This window comes from Micropterus salmoides, unplaced genomic scaffold (assembly GCF_014851395.1).
Source record: "Micropterus salmoides isolate LMB-PRFRI ecotype aquatic unplaced genomic scaffold, ASM1485139v1 Ms_hic_scaffold_3, whole genome shotgun sequence".
In the NCBI taxonomy this organism is placed as follows: Eukaryota; Metazoa; Chordata; class Actinopteri; order Centrarchiformes; family Centrarchidae; genus Micropterus; species Micropterus salmoides.
The window spans coordinates 3,046,784-3,071,626 of record NW_024042261.1 but is presented as its reverse complement, the minus strand read 5'-3'; the positions used below and the strand labels follow the sequence as shown (position 1 = coordinate 3,071,626).

General features: G+C 41.1%; 1 protein-coding gene across 1 annotated transcript in view; it reads right to left on the bottom strand.

Moving 5' to 3' along the window:
- The window catches only part of nf1a (neurofibromin 1a), a 194,261-nt gene that overhangs the window by 157,616 nt on the left and 11,802 nt on the right, over window positions 1–24,843 (bottom strand). Inside the window, 6 exon segments of the mRNA XM_038693756.1 lie at window positions 6,006–6,081; window positions 6,288–6,355; window positions 8,200–8,306; window positions 12,249–12,439; window positions 14,902–14,985; window positions 18,021–18,164. Coding sequence (XP_038549684.1) covers window positions 6,006–6,081; window positions 6,288–6,355; window positions 8,200–8,306; window positions 12,249–12,439; window positions 14,902–14,985; window positions 18,021–18,164 — 670 coding nt within the window.

Genomic DNA, 24,843 nt, shown 5'->3' with positions numbered 1-24,843 from the left:
TGAGACAGCAAAGGTCACTGCGGAGTCACAGGCTGTAAGTAGGCCTGTCACCATAACTACTGGTTAAAAACAAATGCATCCCCCCCCCGTTATATATCAAACTCAATGTGCCTCTGGGCTCCGAACCTGGCCAAGTGCCAGGGAAAGCACCAAGAAGAGCAATAACGTTAGCTAAGCACCAAGCTAGAGAACTGGGACCCGCTTAGAACGTCAATCCATTGTATCGAGAAATTCGAATAATCTGATTACTAAAAATGCAAATTCTTTGCATCAATGCTTTCGCACAGACGATTCTTATTGTTGCACAACACACTTACACTGTAAACGAGTGAAGACAACGTGATTTGATGGTGTGGATTGCAAAGTGTAGGGAGAGAGAGAAAATAGCGAGGGACAAAGAAGAGACAGGCCAGAGAAGAAAAAGAAAGAAAGCAGAAAGCACCCGGTCTACGCATCCTTGGAGCGGACCCCAAACAAGGTAACGTTAGCATACATAAATCATGATTGCTAGCTAAGATACAGGCGAGCAAAGGTAAGGCACACTTCTTAGTTGTATGTGTATGATGTATAACCGTGTGTTTGTTGTTATTGTTCTCTGACTAGTTAGAGTGTGAGTTTGGGTTATAACATTACAGTAATCTGAGTTACACAGCTGATCCTTGTACCGGGGGCGCCAAGCAAAAGTATTTCCTATCCGATTACTCAAATCAATTAAATAATCTGTAGAATACTCGATTATTAAAATAATGGATGGCTGCAGCCCTAATTCATTACTGAGAGACAGATAATCATGGTCTTGTCTAGTCCCTCTCATTCTCTCATCAAAGTTGTTAACACTGACACTGGCTTTGACACGAGAGTGAGTGGGGTTCTTTCTTAATTTGCTGTGCCCTACGCACGTGCGTTGTGAGCATATAGGACAGTCCAGCTCTGTATGTGTACAGTCCAGAGAAACTCTGCTTTTAATGTTGGCGTAGATCCAAAAAGACTTTTGTGATGCTCCTGATGTGAATACAGCGTACACAGCACAGTTTGGATTATTGGTTATTGGTTCCATGTTGTTACAGCCTGATCAAAATGTTATACATAAAAACATTAAATCAATTTTCTTAAGACATTTTAAGACCTACAATTCACATTATTTAGATTTTAGACTTTTTCAAGGACCCGTGGAAACGCTGCTGGAAATTTGCTTAACAAAAATAGGTCAACCCTGTCCCTGACAAACATGTCACTCATGCTTCTCATAGATGCATGAGCCATGTTAGCCAGCTGTAGCCCATCAGTACAGGCTGAAAGGTAAGCATCGCTGCAGCTCAGCAGGCCACAGTGCAATGGTGGATTGAGTCTTTTGAGTGTTGATTTCACACTACCTTGTTACCTAGTTGGTAAGACGCAGTGCTGGAAAGTACACAACGTCCCCATCTTTACTCTGTGTAGCAACGAGCGGATCATACTCGTGAATGTTATACATTAACAGGGCAATACTTCTAAAGATGAAATATGTTTTCTGACTGGAGTTCAATCCACTGAAATAATGGTTCGGAATCAGAGCTAAGCTGTAGCATGGATCTCACAGCTAGCTTGATAAAGGAGTGAATCTGTGGTTTAGTCGAGAATGTAACCAAGTACTGTACTTCATTAAGCATTTTCTGCTACTTCCACAACTACACTTCAGAGGGAATTCTGTACTTTTAACTCCACTACATTTCTTATTTCACAGCTATAGTTCCTAGTTACTTTTCAGATCAGTAAATGATTTGACCAGTTAAAATGTACTCTACATCAAAAAAGTGCCCAGTTTAAATAAAAGATTTTACTTAATATTCTTTTGTAAAGTAGGAGCCTACTGATTACCTTTGCATAGTTCTATTGGTGAACAATCCACAAAGAAAAGAAAATCGATTTTCATTCAGCTCAAAGGTTCACTTTGCAGGTCAGTCATATCTGAATTTGGGTTGGGGTCTAGATAATTATTATTATTGATGTCTAGCTTGGTTTAGTTGCTTTTTACAGTTTGTATCTGCAGAGCACTTAAAAACAAACAAAATGTCAATTCAAATCATGAGCAGAATGATAAACTGAATATGTCTACACGATTTATCAAATCACAACTGACCCTTCGCTTAGCAATGGCCTCCTTAGTTACTGTTAAGTCGGACCTGTTGGATTTATCACGCCACTGTTACTGTGTACAACTACACTCCCTGAAGCAATATCGCCAAAGTTTAACTATTTTGAACTGTGATGAGCACACCAAGCGGTGTACTGCACTTTGCTCGACGAAGCAACAAACCACCTAACTTGCTGCGCAAGCCATTGAAAATAATGGCTTTCATAGCGAAGCAGTGTTTATATGTATACACACACATATACATACAGTCATATGCAAAAGTTTAGGCACCCCTGAATATTTCCATGATTTTCATTTATAAATAATTGGGTGTTTGGATCAGCAATTTCATTTTGAGCTATCAAATAACTAAAATACAGTAATATTTCAGTACTGAAAATGTGCAATATGCATCAAAACAAAATTAGACAGGTGCATAAATGTGGGCACCCTTTTCATTTTGTTGATTTGAATACCTGTAACTACCTAGCACTGATTAATTGGAACACACAGTTGGTTTGGTGTGCTCATTAAGCCTTGAACTTCATAGACAGGTGCATCCAATCATGAGAAAAGATATTTAAGGTGGCCAATTGCAAGTTGTTGTTCTCTTTGACATGGGGGCCTCAAAACTATTCTCAAATGACCTGAAAACAAAGATTGTTCAACATTATAGTTTAGGGGAAGGCTAGAAAAAGAGATTTAAGCTGTCAGTGTCCACTGTGAGGAACATAGTGAGGAAATGGAAGACCACAGGCACAGTTCTTGTTAAGGCCAGAAGTGGCAGGCCAAGTAAAATAGAGAGGCAAAGGCGAAGAATGGTGAGAACGGTCAAGAAAAGCCCACAGACCACCTCCAAAGACCTACAAAATCATCTTGCTGCAGATGGTGCCAGCTTCATTTTGGAATAAGGTGCTGTGGACTGATGAAACAAAGATGGAGTTATTTGGTCATAACAAGGGGCGTTATGCATGGTGGCAAAAGAACGCAGCCTTCCAAGACAAACACTTGCTACCCACAGTAACATTTGGTGGAGGTTCCATCATGCTGTGGGGCTGTGGGATTTAGGGGCCTAAACTTTTGCATACAACTGTATATACTAGGGGTGTGATGAGATACTTAACCCAGGAGACAAGATGAGATTGGGTTCACAACATCGAGACAGGACAAACACTATTTTTAAGAAATCTTTAATGCTGAATTATATGAATATTTTTAGTATTGAACACTTTATTTCCTGCATTCTGATTAGATTTTCTGCACCAGCTTATGTGATTTTTTTTTTTATTTATATATATATATATATATATATATAAGCTGGTATAAAGGTCAGTGCAGCGCAGTATCTCACTGGAAACAAATGGAACATGTAAAATAAACTACATTCCTGACATCAAAATACTGAGTAAAGTTAGAATGAAAATCAGTCCCTCTCAGTCCTTCCTCCTCCTCCTCCTCCTCCTCCCTCTGCTGCTGCTTTAGATAGGAGCTGGTTTCTCTCAACAAGCAGCTGAGTTCACAAGGAGTTGCTAAATTTTAAGGTGTGTAGCATCTCAGCTAAACAGGCTACAGAGAGATATAGCTTGTTTATAACTAGCTATTAGCCGAGCTAGCACATGTGCTTGTGAAAAACCAAAACACAGCTGCGTTGGATGACAAAGAGCAGACTAAAATCTTTCTTTGTACTCGTTCCTGCTTGTTGTACTGATGCAGTAGCAGCCTTTTATTAATGCTGCTGGTTTTCCTGCACTTACTTACAGTAACGGCCATAGTTCTGGTCAACTGGTGTATCTACACTGATCTGCTCGGCTCACTTCGCTCAGCGTGTGTGTGTGTATGGGGAGCTTTGCTGAGAGAGGAGGGGCGGGGATGTAGCGTGATGGTTCGCTCATTCTATTGGCTACTTCCGCACAATAGTCAGTGTTGATGGGCTAGGTGATGAACTGAACTGAAGTGATGAACTAGGGAGAAATGACAGGACCATTCACTAGAACTGCTGCGCTGTTTCAGAAATAAATCTACAATCAAGTTTGTCAGCAGCGTAGCCTCCACCACTCGCCTACTGTAACATTAAACATACTGCTGTGACCCAGGAGGAAACCGGGAGAGGGCAATGAAAAACGGAAGCGTTAAGATGTCATGAATGTTTTCAGGAGAGGAGAAGGGACGAGGGCTATTTTTATTATTATTTAAGTCATGTATTTCACATGATGAATGATCAACTCACTGTGAACACGGATTATCTCCTGCTTAACTCCAGTCAGCTGATTGTTTTGTTTTGCATTTGTGTTTGTTTTGAACAGGGGAGTTGCAGAGCGCCCTCTGGTGGGTGAACTATGCAACGCTTATGACAAAAGTGAAGGATGTGTCTCTCAGTTTCTTTTTAAATTGTCATTAATCGTCTCTTTTAAATGCATATACCAATTTATCTGCAATAAGATCATAACTGCACACCAATAAATCGGTCAGACTCTAGTATATGATAAAATGCTTGTTAATAAACTCTGTGTTACTTGAACATGTTTCAATGTGCTTTTGCATTTTCTTTGATAATAAAGCAAGCAGACTCATGATACCATTTGTTACCATTATATCCCAATCTCAACCCAACCCTAAAACTGAATCTCTGCTTAAAGACCCCAATCAAATCTAATTTAGACATATTCATTGTATATATTGTGGGGGTGTCCCCGACTAAGGATTTACACGGTCAAATCATAATTGTCAAGTCTTGCCTATAGTCGACTGATAGTTGAATCTGTATGTGTGTGTTGGAGTGGGCAGGGGGTTAATCTTGAGAAGCTGCAGAGCTGCATTCTCTATTCATTAATCACTGTAACTTACACTGTACAATTCCAGCTAAACTGAGGCTTTTTGTTGACCCTTTTCTATATGCTCTGCTTGCCTGGCATTCACCGGTCTTGTGCAGAGTTGTGCATGTCCGCCAACTCGCCGACAATCATGTGCACCTCGCCGTTACTCACCGATCTCTTCCAAGTACTGTTATTCTATTATATTGTAAAACAATATTCTTCATGTGGTTCATCAACAGTGATAAATGATCCAAATGTCCCGCAAAGTTCAGCACAACACCGGCGTTGCTGTTGCTCTGTCTCTCTCCGCCTTCTACAACATCCACACGCTATGCCTACACATGCGCACCGACGCCCACGATTTTAAGGGTTAGGGTTCCAATTTTGGAATTATTCATGCACTTTAAAATTATTTATTAAAAGCTCCTGTCGTTTCACATTGTTATTTATAGCATTATATGTTCATATATATTTCATAATAGGCTGTATATTAACTCATTAAGAGAAAACCGGTAATTGTTCGTAAAATCAGACATTGAGCACCCCCATATAGCCAAAATGGTATGATCCCAATTTCATAACAGCAGAGACGTTTTAGAGGAGACACGCCACTCAGTCACATCCTCAATACAAGTCTATGGGGAAAGCCCGTAACACCAAAGATGGCGGTTATCCCTCCCTTCCCGCTAGAAAGCCAATCGTCTGCTTTTAACAGCCAAAGCGGGAAACATATTTTAGGCAATTGTGTGGTTCCACTGACATAAGGGTCTGTTTTACTTCTATTGCACATGTGTGGAAGAAGTGACGCATGCGCAGTAGAAGTATAACTGGTGGGGAAAAATTCTAAGCATGACTTGCCTAGAAGGACTTTGATAAGGGCTCTGTGAAGATTCGACTGTGAGATTCGGAGTTGAATCAGGCTCCTCTTATCGAATCTTCGACTATTTGGTGTCAACCCTAATATATTGTGTCTATTTTATTATAGTTTTTACTAAATTCCCTTGTGCTGCTGCCTCAAATTGAATTTCCCCCATCAGTAAAAGGTACATCTTATCTTAATACTGTGAATCCATGCATACCTGCCATATCTGCCTGTGGTCGCTGGTAAAGCATGGTGAACTCATCTGGGTAATTCTCCACCCAATTCCAAAATGCCTGTAGAGACAGAACAGTAGACATATAAGAAGAACATGTACACAGCTGAACTGTCTACTCAAGAACGTTTCTCTGCTAACAAGCGCTGTCCACTGCTCAGCTATTCATTACACACATAAATCACTCAACTTATTGTGACGGTACACTACAACACAAGAGCCAAAGTATTATAGTTTGAGGCAGAAAGAGGCCAGTAGAAGAGGTACCTTCTCTAAACTGTTGATGACTGCAAGCTGGGCAGGCTTCTTGAGAGCTCTAAACTTCAGCACAGTTTCTGGAAGAAAATAAACAGCATAAACACAAACATCAAAGTCAGTATCGTCATCTTGTAACAAATCAGGAATTCTTTATATCAATAGGTCTTGAAGAAGCACTGAGTCTAACAATGCCTGAGTGTAACCAATTGACAATCCATCCCAATTCTCAGCGGTCTACTCCAAATCCAGCTCTGACATCTACTTACATAATACAGTCATATGCAAAAGTTTAGGCACCCCTGAATATTTCCATGATTTTCATTTATAAATAATTGGGTGTTTGGATCAGCAATTTCATTTTGAGCTATCAAATAACTAAAAAAGACAGTAATATTTCAGTAGTGAAATGAGGTTCATGAACAGAAAATGTACAATATGCATCAAAACAAAATTAGACAGGTGCATAAATGTGGGCACCCTTTTCATTTTGTTGATTTGAATACCTGTAACTACCTAGCACTGATTAATTGGAACACACAGTTGGTTTGGTGTGCTCATTAAGCCTTGAACTTCATAGACAGGTGCATCCAATCATGAGAAAAGATATTCAAGGTGGCCAATTGCAAGTTGTTGTTCTCTTTGACATGGGGGCCTCAAAACAACTCTCAAATGACCTGAAAACCAAGATTGTTCAACATTATAGTTTAGGGGAAGGCTAGAAAAAGCTATCACAGAGATTTAAGCTGTCAGTGTCCACTGTGAGGAACATAGTGAGGAAATGGAAGACCACAGGCACAGTTCTTGTTAAGGCCAGAAGTGGCAGACCAAGTAAAATAGAGAGGCAAAGGCGAAGAATGGTGAGAACGGTCAAGAAAAGCCCACAGACCACCTCCAAAGACCTACAACATCATCTTGCTGCAGATGGTGTCACTGTGCATCGTCCAACAATTCAGCGCATTTTGCACATGGAGAAGCTGTATGGGAGAGTGGTGCGGAAGAAGCCTCTTCTGCACGCACACCACAAACAGAGTCGCTTCAGGTCTGCAAACGCACAATTGGACAAGCCAGCTTCATTTTGGAAGAAGGTGCTGTGGACTGATGAAACAAAGATGGAGTTATTTGGTCATAACAAGGGGCGTTATGCATGGTGGCAAAAGAACGCAGCCTTCCAAGACAAACACTTGCTACCCACAGTAACATTTGGTGGAGGTTCCATCATGCTGTGGGGCTGTGGGGCCAGTGCCGGTACTGGGAGTCTTGTTAAAGTTGAGGGTCGCATGGATTCAACTCAATATATATGTAGAGGAATCAGTCACAAAGTTGAAATTACGCCGGGGCTGGATATTTCAACAAGACAACGACCCAAAACTCTGCTCAAAATCTACACTGAATAAATGTAAATGGAACAAGTACAATGTTCCCCAGACCTGAATATCATTGAAAATCTGTGGGGTTATCTGAAGGGGGGGTTGTCCAACTGAACTGGAGATGTATTGCAAGGAGGAATGGTCCAAAATACCTTCATCCAGAATCCAGACACTCATTACAGGCTATAGGAAGCGTCTAGAGGCTGTTATTTCTGCTAAAGGAGGCTCAACTAAATATTGATGTGAAATTTCTGTTGGGGGGCCCAAATTTATGCACCTGTCTACTTTCGTTTTGATGCATATTGCACATTTTCTGTTCATCCAATAAACCTCATTTCACTACTGAAATATTACTTTCAGTTATTTAATAGCTGAAAATGAAATTGCTGATCCAAACACCGAATTATTTATAAATGAAAATCATGGAAATTGTCAGGGGTGCCTTTACTTTTGCATATGACTGTATATTACTAAAGCTAGCATGGAGTGTGGGCTCCATTAAGACGTTCTGGGCCTGATGTAAATGTATACCTGGAAGAATATTGGAAGCTAACCTTGTAGCAGCCTTTTCAGCTTGGAACAGTCCACATTGATGTACTGCATCAGCTCTATGTCATGAACATCCACATTGTCCTCAGAGCACACCGTCAGCTCCTGCAGCCTGAGGAGACACAAAAGCACACATTCAATCAGTCAGGAAGATCAAGACATGTTTTTTTTAACCTTCGTCAGGAAGTGGAAATGATTTTACTGAGCACACAGCTTCTTTTCCAGCATCACCAACAGGAACATGACTGAAAACATTACCATGATATTAAAAGTTATTTTCTGATACACATATGAAGAACAAATTGCATGTACAGTATCTCATGAAAGTGAGTGATCTAAATATTTGATTATATCTTTTCATGTGACAACACTGAAGGTGTGAAGAGACACTTAACCCACGAGATAAGACAAGATTGGAGATTGGGTTAACGAGACAAGACAAGATTTTAACACAATTTTAAGAAATCTTTCATGCTGAATTATTTGAACATTTTGAGCAACACTTTATTTCCCGTCTTTATTTAATGAAAAGTCTACCTGCCCTTAACTCTGCTGTGCATTACGTTTTTGATCCGCTGGCAGTAAACGTTACCCCTTCACACCGTTTGGCCCACACAGTTTGGGACTGCATGTTGCATGTGAAACCGAAAGTAAATGAAACACTTTTGATCAGGCAGAAATCTCACCACAAATCCACACACGTTAACTTCCAATCCAAAACAGAGCAGGCTGCGCTTCACTTTTTAGATGTTTATGTTGCAAAACTCTACCAGTTACGTTACTACTAGTCACAGCTGTCTGGACCATTGACTGTATATAACAAGGTCTGGACTTGCGCGAGCGGGTCCAGCCGATTACTATCACAGCGTATGCCAGTGTCAATCAGCTGGGCGGTGTTGATTCGCTCCGTGAGTCTAATATCAGTTATACATTTGTATTTCACAGCGTGAGTAAATTAATGTGTGGCTTGATAGCGTGTGAAAAATGTCATTTGTGTGAGTCTCGCAAGACAGCTTTTTACCGGATGAGAATTCTCGTCACAATTTGATCTTGTGAGATCTCGTGGCGCGAGATCTTGTCACACCCCTAGCGGCCAAAATTATTTACCAGCACTGCCTTAACCCTTTTGGGCATGGAGTTCACCAGAGCTTCATAGCTTGCCCCTGGTCCTCTTCCACTCCTCCATGACCACATCACAGAGCTGGTGGATGTTGTATTGGTCTCGTCAGACCAATATAAAACTGTTTGTGGGCTGAACTGTGCTCTGAACTACGGGATGAGGGTCTTAGTTTGATATAAAAATAGTTACGGTATAAGACTGTGAAAATACATAATTACAGACCACAAACCCAAGTCGCATTAGTGACGTCATAACTTTCTCTCAATGACTGAAAATTACTAAAGCTAACGTCAAAGAACTTGCAAGTGTAGATGATGTGATAAAGGGATAGAGTTGTTGGATTAAACACATCTGGTGAGATATATTTCTGCATGGAACATAGCTAAGTTATTTAGCTAGCAGCAACTAAGCAATGATATTGTGCGAGAAGAGAGATGTAGTTCAGGGCACAGTTCAAACAGAATCAAAAACTAGAACTGCAAGCAGTTGTAAGCGGGGTCCAAGCCCCCCGGGGCCAGCCGCATGCCTTGCACCACGGAGGACGCGCAAGTCGGCCCGGGTGCCCCGCCGCAGCTCGGGGGCCCAGCAGAGAATAAACGACCAGAGTTTGAAATTAAAGGGATTCGCGGTTATGCAGATATAAAATGAATGGATGTCTATGGGAGCGTTATTTGATACACGATTAATAGCGGCACCTCTCATCAGGGGGGCATATCACACAAAGTCCTCCATGTGCTTGTTAGTGGGACAGTTTTTTGCGTATCAATGTGGGGAGCACAAGCTTGCATCAGCGTGGTCCAGAGATCATCGGAGCCAAGTTTGGTGCCGATTGGACTTGCGGCTTCGGAGGAGTTAATTAAAATAGGTTTTTCAGTTTTCGCGATTTGGCGAAATGAAAACGTCATTGCACAGAAGCGTGTCCTATACCATAGGAATCGGCAGCATCCCCCAAAGACGTAGACATGAATTATGAATGTGCAATGTAGTGACGCCTAGTTATGAGCCAAAATGTGCTGTGTCCAAAATCCGATCGAAATTTTTCAAAGGATTTCAGCTTCCCTTAGGCCGAAATGCACCAAAATTTTGAGGTGTCATCAGGGTCCCGTGGGGAACAACTGACCCAAATTTGATATCAATCGGACATGTGGTTAAGGAGATATAACGTGATTGTGAGTCTGGGAGTGCTATTTGATTTCCAATGAATAGCGCCACCTAAATTGACGCCAAATTTCACACAACGGGAGGTTGTGGCAGATAAGGTCCCCGAGTTTGGTGTAGATCGCCCATTGCAAACGTAAGCTTTGACATGACATCCTGTTTTAGCGTTTGCGCAAACATTTGATAGCTTATAATTCGGACGTTTTTTTATCAAAATTCCCTCTACAAACTTTTATCGGCTTGTTCGAGAGATGGTCTGTGCCAAGTTTTGTGCCGATCGAACTTTTGGCTTCGGAGGAGTTAATTAACATAGGCTTTTCAGTTTGTGATTTATCGCACAGAGGCATGTTTTATACCATCAGAATCGGCAGAATCCCCCAAACACGTAGACATAAGGTTTATGAATGTGCGATGTAGTGGCGCGTAGTTATGAGGCAAAATGTAGCTTGGTTGAAAATCCCATTGAAATGAATGGGATTTTCTGACAGTATTTGAGCTTCGATTATAGCGCCACCTTTAGGCCAAATTGCATTAAATTTTTCAGGTGTCCCCATGGGGAACAATTGCCCCAAATTTGCCAAATGTGTATATAGTGCCCCCTAGTGGTCGAAGTGTGCGGATATTAGGCACCTGAGGTACTTGTCGTGGTTTGAACCTACACTATGAGTGTTTCGTAGCACTTACCGTCTAGGCTACAGTATGAGTTTTAGCGGCGGAATAATAAAAATCCTAATGATTCCAATAGGGTTCCCAGCTCCGCTGGTACTGGGTACTTTAGGCATCTGCGGGTTCCCAGCCAACTCGGGATTAGACCCCTAAATACGTTGTCTCTCGCCACTGACTACCGTACATACTTTTTCCGATATAAGGTCCCATGGGCCGGAAGTGGAAGCGAGTGACTTAGACTCTCTATGGTCTGAGCACTGACAGGCTGACCCCCCCACCCCTTCAACCTCTGCAGCAAAGCTGGCAGCACTCACATCTATTTCCCAAAGAAACCTCTGGATATGACACTCAGTATGTGTACTTACCTTCTTTGGTCCACCATGGCAAGGCCTGTTGAGTGGAACCTATCCTGGTGAACTGCTGTATGGTCTTGGCAACTGTGCTGCAGCTCAGTTTCAGGGTCTTGACAATTTTCTTATAGCCTCGGCCATGTTTATGTACAGCAACCATTCTTTTTTTCAGATCCTCAGAGAGTTCTTTGCCATGAGATGCCATGTTGAACTTCCAGTCACCAGTATGACGGAGTGTGAGAGCAATACCATCACATTTAACACATCTGCTCCCCATTCACACCTGAGACCTTGTAACACTGTCACATGACACCCGGGAGGGAAAATGGCTAACTGGGCCCAATTTGGACATTTTCACTTAGGGGTGTGCTCACTTCTGTTGCCAGCGGTTTAGACATTAACGGCTGTGTGATGTGTTATTTTGAGGGGACAGCAAATTTACACTGTTATACAAGCTGTCCACTCACTACTTCACATTGTAGCAAGTGTCATTTCTTCAGTGTTGTCACATGGAAAGACAGAATCAAATATTGACTAAAATGTGAGAGGTGTACTCACTTCTGTGAGATACTATAATTAAAATGATGTGAAATGTGTTTTTGCCCCCATTTTTGTTTAAAACAAATAGTTAAAAATTTCATGTCAAATCTACCAACTCATTGATCGGTCATTTCAGCTCTACTGGACAATGGCCAGTAACTTCAGTGTGCTACTGCTAATCACAGAAACAGCTCCAAAGAGACAGCAAGGGGTTTGGCACCTGGTGGAGATTCGACTGAAGACGGCGTTAAAGTTGTTGCAGCTCAGAGAGAAGAGGACAGCAGAGGCTGAGGCCCGGAGCTCAGCAGCGTGCTGGTGGCCCTCGCGGTACGTATGGATGAAATGGCAGATCTCCGGCAACAGCTGCTTCACCAGCATGGTCTCATCCAGACGCAAGCAGTCCTTGGATTGCTGAGGAGGGAGCGCAGATAGGAGGAAGACAGTCAAGAAAAGGCTGTTTCATTGATTTGATCCTTCATGCTGAAACTGAGGAGGGGCTAAGTGTCAGCACTCAAAGGAACACACACACACACACACACACACACACACTATGGCCTCAAAAACACTAAATTTTCCTCACTGGTTGCCCATCTAAATCCTACATCACGACACCTAAAATGACAACACTGAGCTTGTACAATTTCTTCTTCAAAATTCAGTCAAAAACCCTTTTCACAGTCAACTTAACTTATCTCAAGGTATATTAACTGCCAATAACAATTCGTCAGCTCTCTAAACGTTCATGATTCCAACTATCAAAAAGCCCCCAAATCAAATCTTTTTGTCAGTGAAATGTCTAAATGACCTCCCTACTAACTAATTGCAATGGAAACAGGGAAGGAGGATGGAAAGGGAAGGCTAACCTATGATGGTACAACCTCCTCTACTGCCATCTAGTGCAACTGACTGAAAAAAGAAAAATATGAAATATTCATTACTAATGTAACAGAAGTGTCTTTAGTTGTAAAAATGCTAGAAGCACAAAAAGTCGATTTTCTAGGAAAAACTAGCGATTCAGGAACAGCCCTAGTAAGTAGGGTCAAATAAATGAAATAAACAATTATTTACAGCAAAAGCATCAGCAATGTTTTTAACAAATCACTGTTATAGACTAATGTTATAATGGAAATGTAAACCATCAGCTGGCTAACAGTTACTTAATAATGAACACATGTTCACAAAATTTAGTCAACTCTGTGTGTGGGCTCTAGTTTGCTAGCACACATCCCTGACATAGATGGGGCAACAAGTGAAGAACTATGAACAATGCAGTGGAAAGCATTTCTCTGCCAGTATATGACGCACTTTGGATAAATGTTGGGACAGATTGCTCAAGTTTCTGTGTTTTATGCTACATTACCAGTTAACTCTGGCAACACTAAAGCAACTATAGGTTAAATACAAAATACAGGAAAAATACAATTGTGTGGACGGCCTACTCTGTTCAGCATCCCTGCTATCACTGCAATAATACACATTTGTTTTGTTCATTTTGGACTCTCGTCATGTACAGTCTGAGCACAGCAAACAGGTGACAAAAATCCTAAAATCAATCCTCAGCACTGCTCCACTGAATATAGTTTATTTCTGTATACCTACGTAGCAGAAGGTAGTAACAAACTGAATTTGTGACATAAATCTAGCTTGGGCCTTATACCGTGTGAAAATGTATCAATCGTTTTACAGCTGCTTATTTGGCCACTGAGAAAAACTGGCTTCAAAGTACGGAGCACTTCCTGAGGGCCAGGAGGAAATGCAATGCTACCAAGTTGACCAACTTTCTTTTTTGGGATTAAAACGTTCATTTATCTTCACTTGCACTTCTTGGCAGTGAGCTACCGTGTGTTTTCGGTTCCACTGTCCACTACTTCATATTTATATAAAACCACACAAAACTGGACATAGCTTGGAGAAAATAAAGTTGAACTACCTAGTAAGTTCGGAAAATATGTGTTATTTTATTCCCGCTATCGTTGTACTTTACTGTGAACAACTTAGCATAGCATAGCCCTGACTGATCTGAAATCCATTCAAAAAACAAACATTTTTAGGTTTTTGTTCTCTTTCTGACAGATCTGAGAAAAAATTACTTCATATGTTTAACAAATCATGTTGTAGTTATTTCGGCATGAGTTAGATCCATTTATTTATATCCATTACTTTAGGCTCATACAGCTGTAGTATTCACGGATTGTGTTTATTGCCTTATCGCATTGTGTGTGAACACTACGCAGTAGTCCAGTCATAAAACCTCCGCGAGGAAAGCGTCGCGAGGATTAAATTTACGTTTGGTCCGAATGCACAGTAAGACTGTCCACGCTGCCCACCTCCCTATTTTGTAACTCATCGGATCTACACAAATCACTCAAATGGCTTATTTTGGATTGCAAACAAATGAAAGGTAACAAGTTTGCATCCCTGAAGTACAGTATAAAATTATGTGGAAAACAAATACTTTCAGTCAAATAACCCCCAAACCCCACGACTACACAACCCCCCACCGCAACCACAGCACCTAAGCACTCCAGAAACCTAGAGAGAAAAACGACTTCCACATACTGTGGATGCTAATACCAAAACCCTGTACCGGAAGCTGGCTTCACCGAGGGATCATCCAGCGATGAGGAGAGCGTGACTGATGGAACATAAGTACTTGAACAGAGCACACAAGCAAGGATATTTCAGAGTTTGATTTTATAGTACAATTGGGAGGTAACAACCCACAATCTACTCCTACAACACAAAGGCCTGTCATGAAGGCGTGGCTTACTGGTCCCATCAGATCAATTCTAAAATAAATTTTTTGGAAAAGTTGTCAATTGTTGTGTTTTCTAAAGATCAAGACAGCAGTGTGCTCAAATGGGAAGCCTCACCCCAGCCAGACACTTCTCCAGGGTGTCCAGGATGATGAGCTGGGAGAGGTAGAGGTTCTTCTCAGAAGCTTCTCCAAATATCCGCTGTAAAGACATTCACAGCATTAGCAAAGCATCAGTATCACAGTACTGATTATGATGATTTCATGGGCCACAGAAACCTCATTACACTGTCAAACCTCCCCCTTCCCCCCTTTATTCACCAATAATGCATACACAGAGACAATATGGACATACCAACACATCCAAAGGTAACAAAACAAAGGGACACAGATAATAGAGGACAGCAGGTGACGAAGAAAAAAATAGTCAAAGCTAAAGTGAGAAAGAAGAGGCAAAGGAGAAGACAAAAAGGAGAAAATAAATAAATAAACGGAGGGGTTGATCTGTTTGAGTTTGGATGCATTTCAGGTGACTTACAGGATGGGACTGGTTTAGTATTCATTCTTTCTGTTCATACATTTACTTAGCTGAAGCTTTTATTTAAAGTGACTTCCAATTGCTGTATTTGTCATAAGTGTTATAAGTGTCTTGCTCAGGGACACATTAGTGGATGTGTTACACTGGGAATCGAACCTGGGTTTCTCAGCACAAAGGCATGTGTTTTATCCAGTGCTCCCTCACCACCCTGCATTTGTTCCTTTCTTTCTTTCCCTTTCTTCATACTTACATTTACATTTATAATTAAATTGTGGCATTGGCTCACCGGCAGCAGAATCGATATATATTTTATTGATCTGTTCAAGGTGTTTTTTTATAGAGCTGATTGTTGTCCTACTGATAAATGTCATGTGAATGTATCCAGATTGCCCAGTGTGCGGATAGTGTAGTGGTTAGGTCTTCTCAGAAATGTTGTATCTGTGGACAGAGGCAAGTTGCCATCGGTGTGTAACGTGTACAATGAGTGCATATGTCCGAGGCTAATTATTATTAATTATATAACTGTGTCTAGATAGGATTTTAACCTGATTACAGACATGGGTCCAAAAAATGCTCTATAACTACAGACTGTGTAATAATTTTCACTGCCATTTCTGAACATCTCTGAGCTTTCCATTTGTTTTCTTCCCATGTATTACTCTCTCTTCGTGGTGCTCCGATGTAACAGCTGGGCCAGAAAGTGAAGCATCGTATCCTTGCTACCTTTCTTTCTGTTGTTTTAGTAGTTCATATTGAGTTTAACTCAACAGTGCACAGATAGGTCTCCAAAAACATGAGAAAGTTCATTAAGTGTGTTCATGCACAAGACCGTACGGACACACACTGTCTGTATGCATCGTGTAATGAGTACAACCGGTCCGTACTTCCACCCACGTAGTTGTTATAAGTGGACTGACAATGCAGTTGCATTTAAACTTGTGTTTAATGTGGTCACTATGTGTCCCTGACCACCTCCGAAGGTGGTTTGGTCAGTCGAATTCATTATCGGATCCTGTACTTTCATGTGGTCAAGCACTATCCCACTGCAATCCCATTACCGGGTGTAAATGGCCTACCTGATCTGGCAAATCCCATTATATGCGTTTTGCGCTGTGTTCTATAAATGGTCTTGTATTGTATTAGCCTTTTGTTAGTATTCCTACACTGAAGAGGTTATTAACAGATTATATTCCAGAAGTGGTGGTGTGGATGTTGAGGTCCTTCTCCCAGTTGTTTTTTGGAATATCAGACACATTGTTAGAGTCAGCAAAACATGAGTTTATACAGTTTTGAGAGTGGTTTGTTTGATTTTGCAATAGTACTGATGCTGTCCCCACTAATGGTGGTTGTTCCAGGTGTGCACTAGACATGTCTAGTTTTACCTTGATTTAATGTTTTAATTGGATATACAGTATTCTAATTATTGTTTTAGCTCAATGCCATCTCTCTGATAAAGAGGGGAATCTGTGTGTGTGTGTGTGTGTGTGTGTGTGTGTGTGTGTGTGTTTGTATTTCCATTATGTCAGTATCTGTTTATCCATTCGACACGCAGTGTTGCAATATTAACACAACATGATTAAAATTAATAAACAGCCTGCACTACAGAACAGCACTGAGCGGAGCTCTGTAGCAGCTAAGGAGGGGAACGCTTGTGGGGGCATAGCGTAGCTGCTAGTGGGGACTTGCGCTGCACAGCTCTGCAACAGCGAGGCTTATAGACTCCAATGTGGTAGTGAATTGTTCAAACGGAGTTATTGTCATCACGCAAGTTTAATATAGGCTCTGTTGGAAACAAATGTGATGAAACAGAGTATATTTTTTTTAAATTTTTTCTCATTTGTTCTAAGGAAGCGCTGAATATCTAGCAGTATCTCCACCACTGTCATGTTGTTTCAGTGTTATTAATGCTGTAGGTCAGGGGTCAGCACATTAGTTTGAGTGACTAGTTTTTGGTCATTATCATCATTCCTCTTTTTCCAAATTGTCTATTAAAGGTTCAGTGTGTATGTTTTAGTGGCATCTAATGTTGAGGGTTGTGAATTGCAAACAGTGGCTCACGGTACATTCACATGCTCTTCAAATGGTCCCATTTCCTGAGCTGTGAAATCGTTCTTCTGACTTCAGTGTTCATGTGCTCTTAAGTCAGAATGCGGAATCAACATGACCACATCTACAAAGAGGTGTTGGATTAACATTACCAGAGTATATAAACAACACCCAGACATCTAGTTCACTCTACATGGACAGCAAACTAACCGTTATAACCATATTACAAATCAGCAAAAAAACATTCTGATTATTCCCACACCACATGAATACACCATCAGTCACTGCTCTCCCTTCAAAAGCATGCAGGAGAAGCTATGGTGGCCAACACGCTCTGTCAGTTCTCGTGCTAAATAATGCATGAGGGCCTCCATTTGTCCAAATTTCACTTATTTTCTTAGACCACTACTACTTCTACTACCGCTACTTCTTGCTCTCACTTTGACTCTGAACCTCAGAGTACAATACCAAGAGTGCCTTCAAGGGCAGACCATCCAAAAGGTGTGTACTAGTGGTCTATATGTGACTACTTGAGCTATTAAGGTATCGCTTCACTACGAATGAAGAAAAGGAATTATTACAGAAACTAGTAACTTTCAGCAGTGACAAAACTATAGAATCTGTCCACTGCCCTTTCCTCAAACCCCACTCACCATGTTGTTGACATTTTTGAGGATGGTGGTGAGCCCACTGATGACGAGGGAGAACTTGTACTTGGAGATGTTGATTAGACATTCCTTGTTGTGCTCTGTGCTGACTTTGGTGTGGGTGTTCTGGTGTCCAACTTTAATGGGAAGCTGAAGGAAAAGAAAAGAGAGGATGACTATGCAGTCGACAGCTGTCAATATTAAATTACAGCTAAGTGAATTTACTTGCATATGCTCCTAAAAACAGATATGTGCGAACCGGAAAAATTATTTACAAGTGAGTAGAGACTACAACCTACTTTAATCTTTTCCATTGCCATCAAAGAAACTGATATTTCACATTAAACCCCTTCCAGCAGCTCAAAGGGCACAGTCCATCCCTTTCCTGAAAGGCTTTTAATGTGAAATGCCTCCATAAGTATTGAGTTTAACTGACAATAGTTTAAAAACTAGAAGCGACTTTGAAAAAAAATTACAAAATTAGTTTGTTGTACCATTGATTTTGGGGTGGGGGGCAAAAAATTAAAACTGAATGTAGCATAACTGTAGTAAGCTCCATCAGGCAGTAACTTCAGCGGTATAAATGTCGAAGACAAACGGAGAAGGTGACGAAACACCACATATCTGTAACATGCCCGCGACACTAGTAGTTTTGGGGTTCTAACATCCCCACTGAAAAAACCTTTTAGGCAAAACACTAGTACTGATGCACTGCTGTGGAAATGGACTGGACACAATTGTGTGATGAACTAAAATTACTTTATTTCTTTATGTTAGCCAAGTCATAGCCTGTTGATCATGATCATTTACAGTAAATATGAATACAGTTTGGACCACTTGTGAAATATCATGTCATTTGAAGTTGTACAACTCCGAGCACAAATGTTAACTCAGTTATGCCATGGTAGTGCCTTTGTCACAATGTTTGAACTTCCAGTAGATATACTGCAGTGTGGCTGACTGAACAATGCTTCATGTCTCTCTACTTGGCCTTCATGTTATGCTACTAATGGTCCATCTGCATCAATGTTGCTGAATTCCAGAAGCATTTTACTAAAAAATTATGTCTCACAAAAATCTCTTCTTTTTAACTGATCATAGTCTCTCTCCACAGTGATGCATGAGACAATAAAACTTTTTCATCAAATCAGCAAGCCTTATGCAACTGATCACAACACAGGAAGCAAAGACGCGTTCAAACATTATGGCCTGCTGAGAAACATCAGGCAGTGAGGGCTGCAACTTAGAATATTTTTCATTATTCATCATTAATCATTTGGTTTACAAATTGTCTGGAAAGTCTTGTTTTGTTTGACCACTGTTGTATAATTATGGTAAAAGTGTGGTGGATGTAAAAAAAATAAAACTAATCTGTTATTTTGTGATGACAAAACACTGAAGCTTTATTAAATTCCAAACTAATTTGCTTAATTTTTTCCTAACTGCCTCATCTGAATATTTCTCTCATATTCGAGTTTTGTCAAACAATTTGCAGCTGGTATGTTGACTCTATACAATCCTCTCGGTTCCATCGTAAAACAGGCCATGGTTCTGTTTGCAGTCCAGCGCAGCACAGCGAGGTCAGTGAGCGCTTTGTTTCACACAGCTAGGCCTAACCATTCCTCTGAAGATCACACATACACTCAGTGTTCAGTTTATATTGTTATTAAAGCAACAATAACTGGTCATTTAATCTTAAAATAACAGCTTCAAAATAATTTTGATGGTAAGCTGACTAGAATGGCGTCTCTGTCATTGCCACTCCAGGCTCGGAGCTACTGATACTGCATTGCATCGGATTGTAACATTGGTAACCCAGGCAGGAAATCTATCATGCCCATGCTTCACAGCACCACATCACACACCAACAAGACTCTTCGGCAAACTAGCTGGTTCCCTTACAGTATCTCACAAAAGTGAGTACATTTTTGTAAATATTTGATTTTGTCTTTTCATGTGATAACAGTGAAGATATGACACTTTGCTACAATGTAAAGTAGTGAGTGTACAGTTTGTATAACGTGATGTCTAAAGATTCTCAATCATCCAGGTCCTAGTTATCCAAAGAAGGTTAAAGACAAGGGCAACTGGACTTGGTTAAAGATACTAGAAGACGTTTCGTCCCTCATCCAAAGGACTTCTTCAGTTCCGACTGACTGGTAGGGAAACTCAACTATTTAACCTCAGTGGGGTCCTTTGCCAGGATTGTTAGTGGTTCGTTAGTGTTCCTGGTTGTTGTAACGACAGTCGTTATGGTCGTTAGTGCTACCTGAGGCCAAGACTGAACGACCATCGTTGGCATCTTCGCCTGAGGCCAAGAGGTTACGTTTGTTGAGTTTCCTGGGAAGTGATGAAAGGACTGCATTGTAAAGTGGGGGATAAGTGGTGGCGTAGACCCCCTCCTCTGTTCAGCGACGGCTTCTCAAATCGGGTGTAGATGGCTTACTTGACACCTTCTTTCAAACCATCCATCTTCTCTGTCTAAAATGTGCATCTGGTGGTCCTCAAACGACTGTCCTCTGTCCTTCAGATGTAAGTAAACTGCAGAGTCTTGGACTGAGGAGTTGGCCCTTCTGTGTTGAGCCATGCGTTTGTGTGGTGGTTGTTTAGTCTCCCCAATATACAGGTCGGTGCATTCCTCACTGCATTGGACAGCATACACTTGATTGCTTGTCTTGTGCTTTTGGGTGCGGTCTTTGGGGTGTACCAGCATCTGTCTTAGCGTGGTCTTGGGTTTAAAAAACACAGGGATGTTGTGTTTGTTGAAAATCCTCTCGAGTTTCTCTGATACTCCAGACACATGGAATCACAATCTTGTTGCGTTTGACCTTCTTTTCTTCATCCCCTGTAGTTTTGTTCTTCCTGGATCTTGTGGCTGTTTTCACAAAGGTCCATTTAGGGTATCCACAGGCTGCAAGTGCCCCCTTCAGGTGTTTCTGTTCCTTCTCTCTGGCTTGGGCACTTGTTGGTATGTTTTCCGCTCTGTGGTGCAGTGTTCTCCTAGCTTATGCTCCAGTGGGCCTGCTTGATTTTGCTGACATGTTAAGATTTTGTTGATTTGGTAATCAGTGCTTGCTTTTGTGCTTCTTCTATGATTATGTAGGCTATGTATCCAAATTATTCTTTTTTTGTCCGATTTACCTGTGTTTTTTCTTGATTTATGATCGGGAGAATGCACAGTGTTTTATTTTGAAAATTAATCGGGTCTATGCCGTTTTCTGTCTGACTTCCTGCCCAGTTCAATCTGCTCTGTGCAGCTTTACACAGCTTAAGTCAAAAATAGACTTGTGTATTCTTTGCGGAGCTGAGCCAAGAGCTGCATCTGGCACATTTCTGGGACGCGTTACTGCGGTGTCTGATGGACTCCCAAGCACTGACTAGAAGGGCCACGACCAGCTCTGGCAGCTGCAGCGTAGTGGACGTTGCAGTCTACTCTGGACTGTAGCAGCAGGAGGGTGCACGTGCAGCCAAATCGCGCCCTTGGCAGTAAGTTTGGGAAGCGCTTGATTTGATAAGCAGCATAGTTTTCCATGAGCAGAGCACGGATTTCAAACAGCAATATCGCCGTTGATCATGTTCATTTAATTGTGGGAAGCTAAAATTGTAATTCCGATCAATATTCGATTAATTGTGCAGCCCCAACCCCTTGGGGTGCATGAGCTGCCTCTAGGGCGTGCGTGACAGGAAAAATGTAATGGTCATGTGGTAGTGTAATAACTACCTGCAACAATTTGTGGACATTTTCATTAAATATCCAGCGTAGTCTGCAGAAGCCGAAGATTGCTTGGGTGGGTGATTTGCAGGCTGATCAACATCCTGTGACCCATGGTTTGACTGGATGTGTATTCAGAGCCAGTGAACAACGGACTTTAAAAATAATAATAAAACTGTTTTAACGTGGCGTTTATTAATTAATGCCATATTTTATTCTTATTTATATATAAATTTTTTTTTTTTTTTTTATGGCATGCTGTTTAGGAAATAATATATAGATATGAAGTTTACCCATCTGAATATATTGATTGAAAGTCTGAATAAAAGTCAGAATATGTGGAATGGAAGTCAGAATATTTTGAATGAAGTATGAATATATTGATTGAAAGTCTGAATAAAGCTGTGTTCGAAACGGAAGGTAGTTGCCTCGCTGCCTCGATACCGTAATAGACAGCTGCCTCAGAAGGCATCACTTTCAAGTGAAGGCAGCTCTGTTTACATTAGTTTCAAACAGCCTTCTAGGGCAGCACTTAAGGCAACGTGTGACGTCAGCACGCCGTCTTGCGTCTCTTCTGGCTGTCAGAAGAGACGCTAGCCTTAGCATCAGCTAACTAGCTACTGAAAAGCCAAATGGCTAACAGACGCCTCAGAAATCATACTGAACAAACTTGGTTGGTTACAGTCACAAGCTAATATGATAGTTCAGTGTTAAGTTCTCGCTAGATTTTCAAAAATCGAAGCGAGAAAACTACTAAAAACCTTTAAAAACGTATATTTGTGTACAAATTCGGCTCGTTTGTCCGCCAACTTGACCAGTTTTCGAAAGCTCCGGCGGCCGCAGACGCGCTGCTTTATGGGTAATAGTCAGCATCAAGTCATCATTGATGCTGCCTTCAAAACTGGCCGTTACTGGGGCAGCCTGAAGGTATCTCAGGAGACAGGAAGCACTCGATGCCTCACTGTCCTGTTAGACACCTTCTGAGACAGCAGTTTAGCCCGTTTCGAACACAGCCTAAAAGTCTGAATATATGAAATGGAAGTCAGAATATATGGAATGGAAGTCAGAATATATGGAATGAAAGATAAATATATTGAATGGAAGTCTGCACATATGGAATGGAAGTCTGCACATATGGAATGGAAGTCTGAATATATTGAATGGAAGTCTGAATAAACTGAATGGAAGTCTGAAAATACTGAATGAAAGATGAATATACAGGTGCTGGTCATATAATTAGTATATCATCAAAAAGTTGATTTATTTCAGTAATTCCATTCAAAAAAGTGAAACTTGTATAATGTATACATTCATTCCACACAGACTGATATATTTCAAGTGTTCATTCCTTTTAATTTTGATGATTATAACTGACAACTAATGAAAACCCCAAAATCAGTATCTCAGAAAATTAGAATATTGTGAAAAGGTTCAATATTGAAGACACCTTTTGCCACACTCTAATCAGCTAATTAACTCAAAACACCTGCAAAGGCCTTTAAATGGTCTCTCAGTCTTGTTCTGTAAGCCACACCATCAAGGGGAAGACTGCTGACTTGACAGCTGTCCAAAAGACGACCATTGACACCTTGCACAAGGAGGGCAAGACACAAAAGGTCATTACTAAAGAGGCTGGCTGTTCACAGAGCTCTGTGTCCAAGCACATTAATAGAGAGGCGAAGGGAAGGAAAAGATGTGGTAGAAAAAAGTGCACAAGCAATAGGGATAACCGCACCCTGGAGAGGATTGTGAAACAAAACCCATTCAAAAATGTGGGTGAGACTCACAAAGAGTGGACTGCAGCTGGAGTCAGTGCTTCAAGAACCACCACGCACAGACGTATGCAAGACATGGGTTTCAGCTGTCGCATTCCTTGTGTCAAGCCACTCTTGAACAAGACACAGCGTCAGAAGCATCTCGCCTGGGCTAAAGACAAAAAGGACTGGACTGCTGCTGAGGGGTCCAAAGTTATGTTCTCTGATGAAAGTAAATTTTGCATTTTCTTGGGAAATCAAGGTCCCAGAGTCTGGAGGAAGAGAGGAGAGGCACAGAATCCACGTTGCTTGAAGTCCAGTGTAAAGTTTCCACAGTCAGTGATGGTTTGGGGTGCCATGTCATCTGCTGGTGTTGGTCCACTGTGTTTTCTGAGGTCCAAGGTCAACGCAGCCGTCTACCAGGAAGTTTTAGAACACTTCATGCTTCCTGCTGCTGACCAACTTTATGGAGATGCAGATTTCATTTTCCAACAGGACTTGACACCTGCACACAGTGCCAAACCAGTACCTGGTTTAAGGACCATGGTATCCCTGTTCTTAATGGGCCAGCAAACTCGCCTGACCTTAACCCTAGAGAAAATCTATGGGGTACTGTGAAGAGGAAGATGCCATACACCAGACCCAACAATGCAGAACAGCTGAAGGCCGCGATCAGAGCAACCTGGGCTCTCATAACACCTGAGCAGTGCCACAGACTGATCGACTCCATGCCACGCCGCATTGCCGCAGTCATTCAGGCAAAAGGAGCCCCAACTAATTATTGAGTGCTGTACATGCTCATACTTTTCATGTTCATACTTTTCAGTTGGCCAACATTTCTAAAAATCCTTTTTTGTATTGGTCTTACGTAATATTCTAATTTTAGGAGATACTGAATTTGGTATTTTCATTAGTTGTCAGTTTTAATCATCACAATTAAATGAAATAAACATTTGAAATATATCAGTCTGTGTGTAATGAATGAATATAATATCCAAGTTTCACTTTTTGAATGGAATTACTGAAATAAATCAACTTTTTGATGATATTCTAATTATATGACCAGCACCTGTATGAAGTGAATGGAAGTCAGAAGATGTTGAATACAAGTCTGAATATATGGAATGAATCTATGGAATGAAATCTAGCGTCATTGCCACATCTTGTGTTTCAGTATCAAATGTGACACTGTGATATACAGAATCAGTAAGAATGTGTCCAGTGTCAGCAATTTTGAGCAACGAAGAGATTATAAACACACTGGCGAATGCATGTATGAGCCAAAATACTGGAAACCCGATTAAGAAACTTATTCTTTCATCGTGGAAGACCAAATGCAGGAAACCTCCCAGGTAGGGCTGGG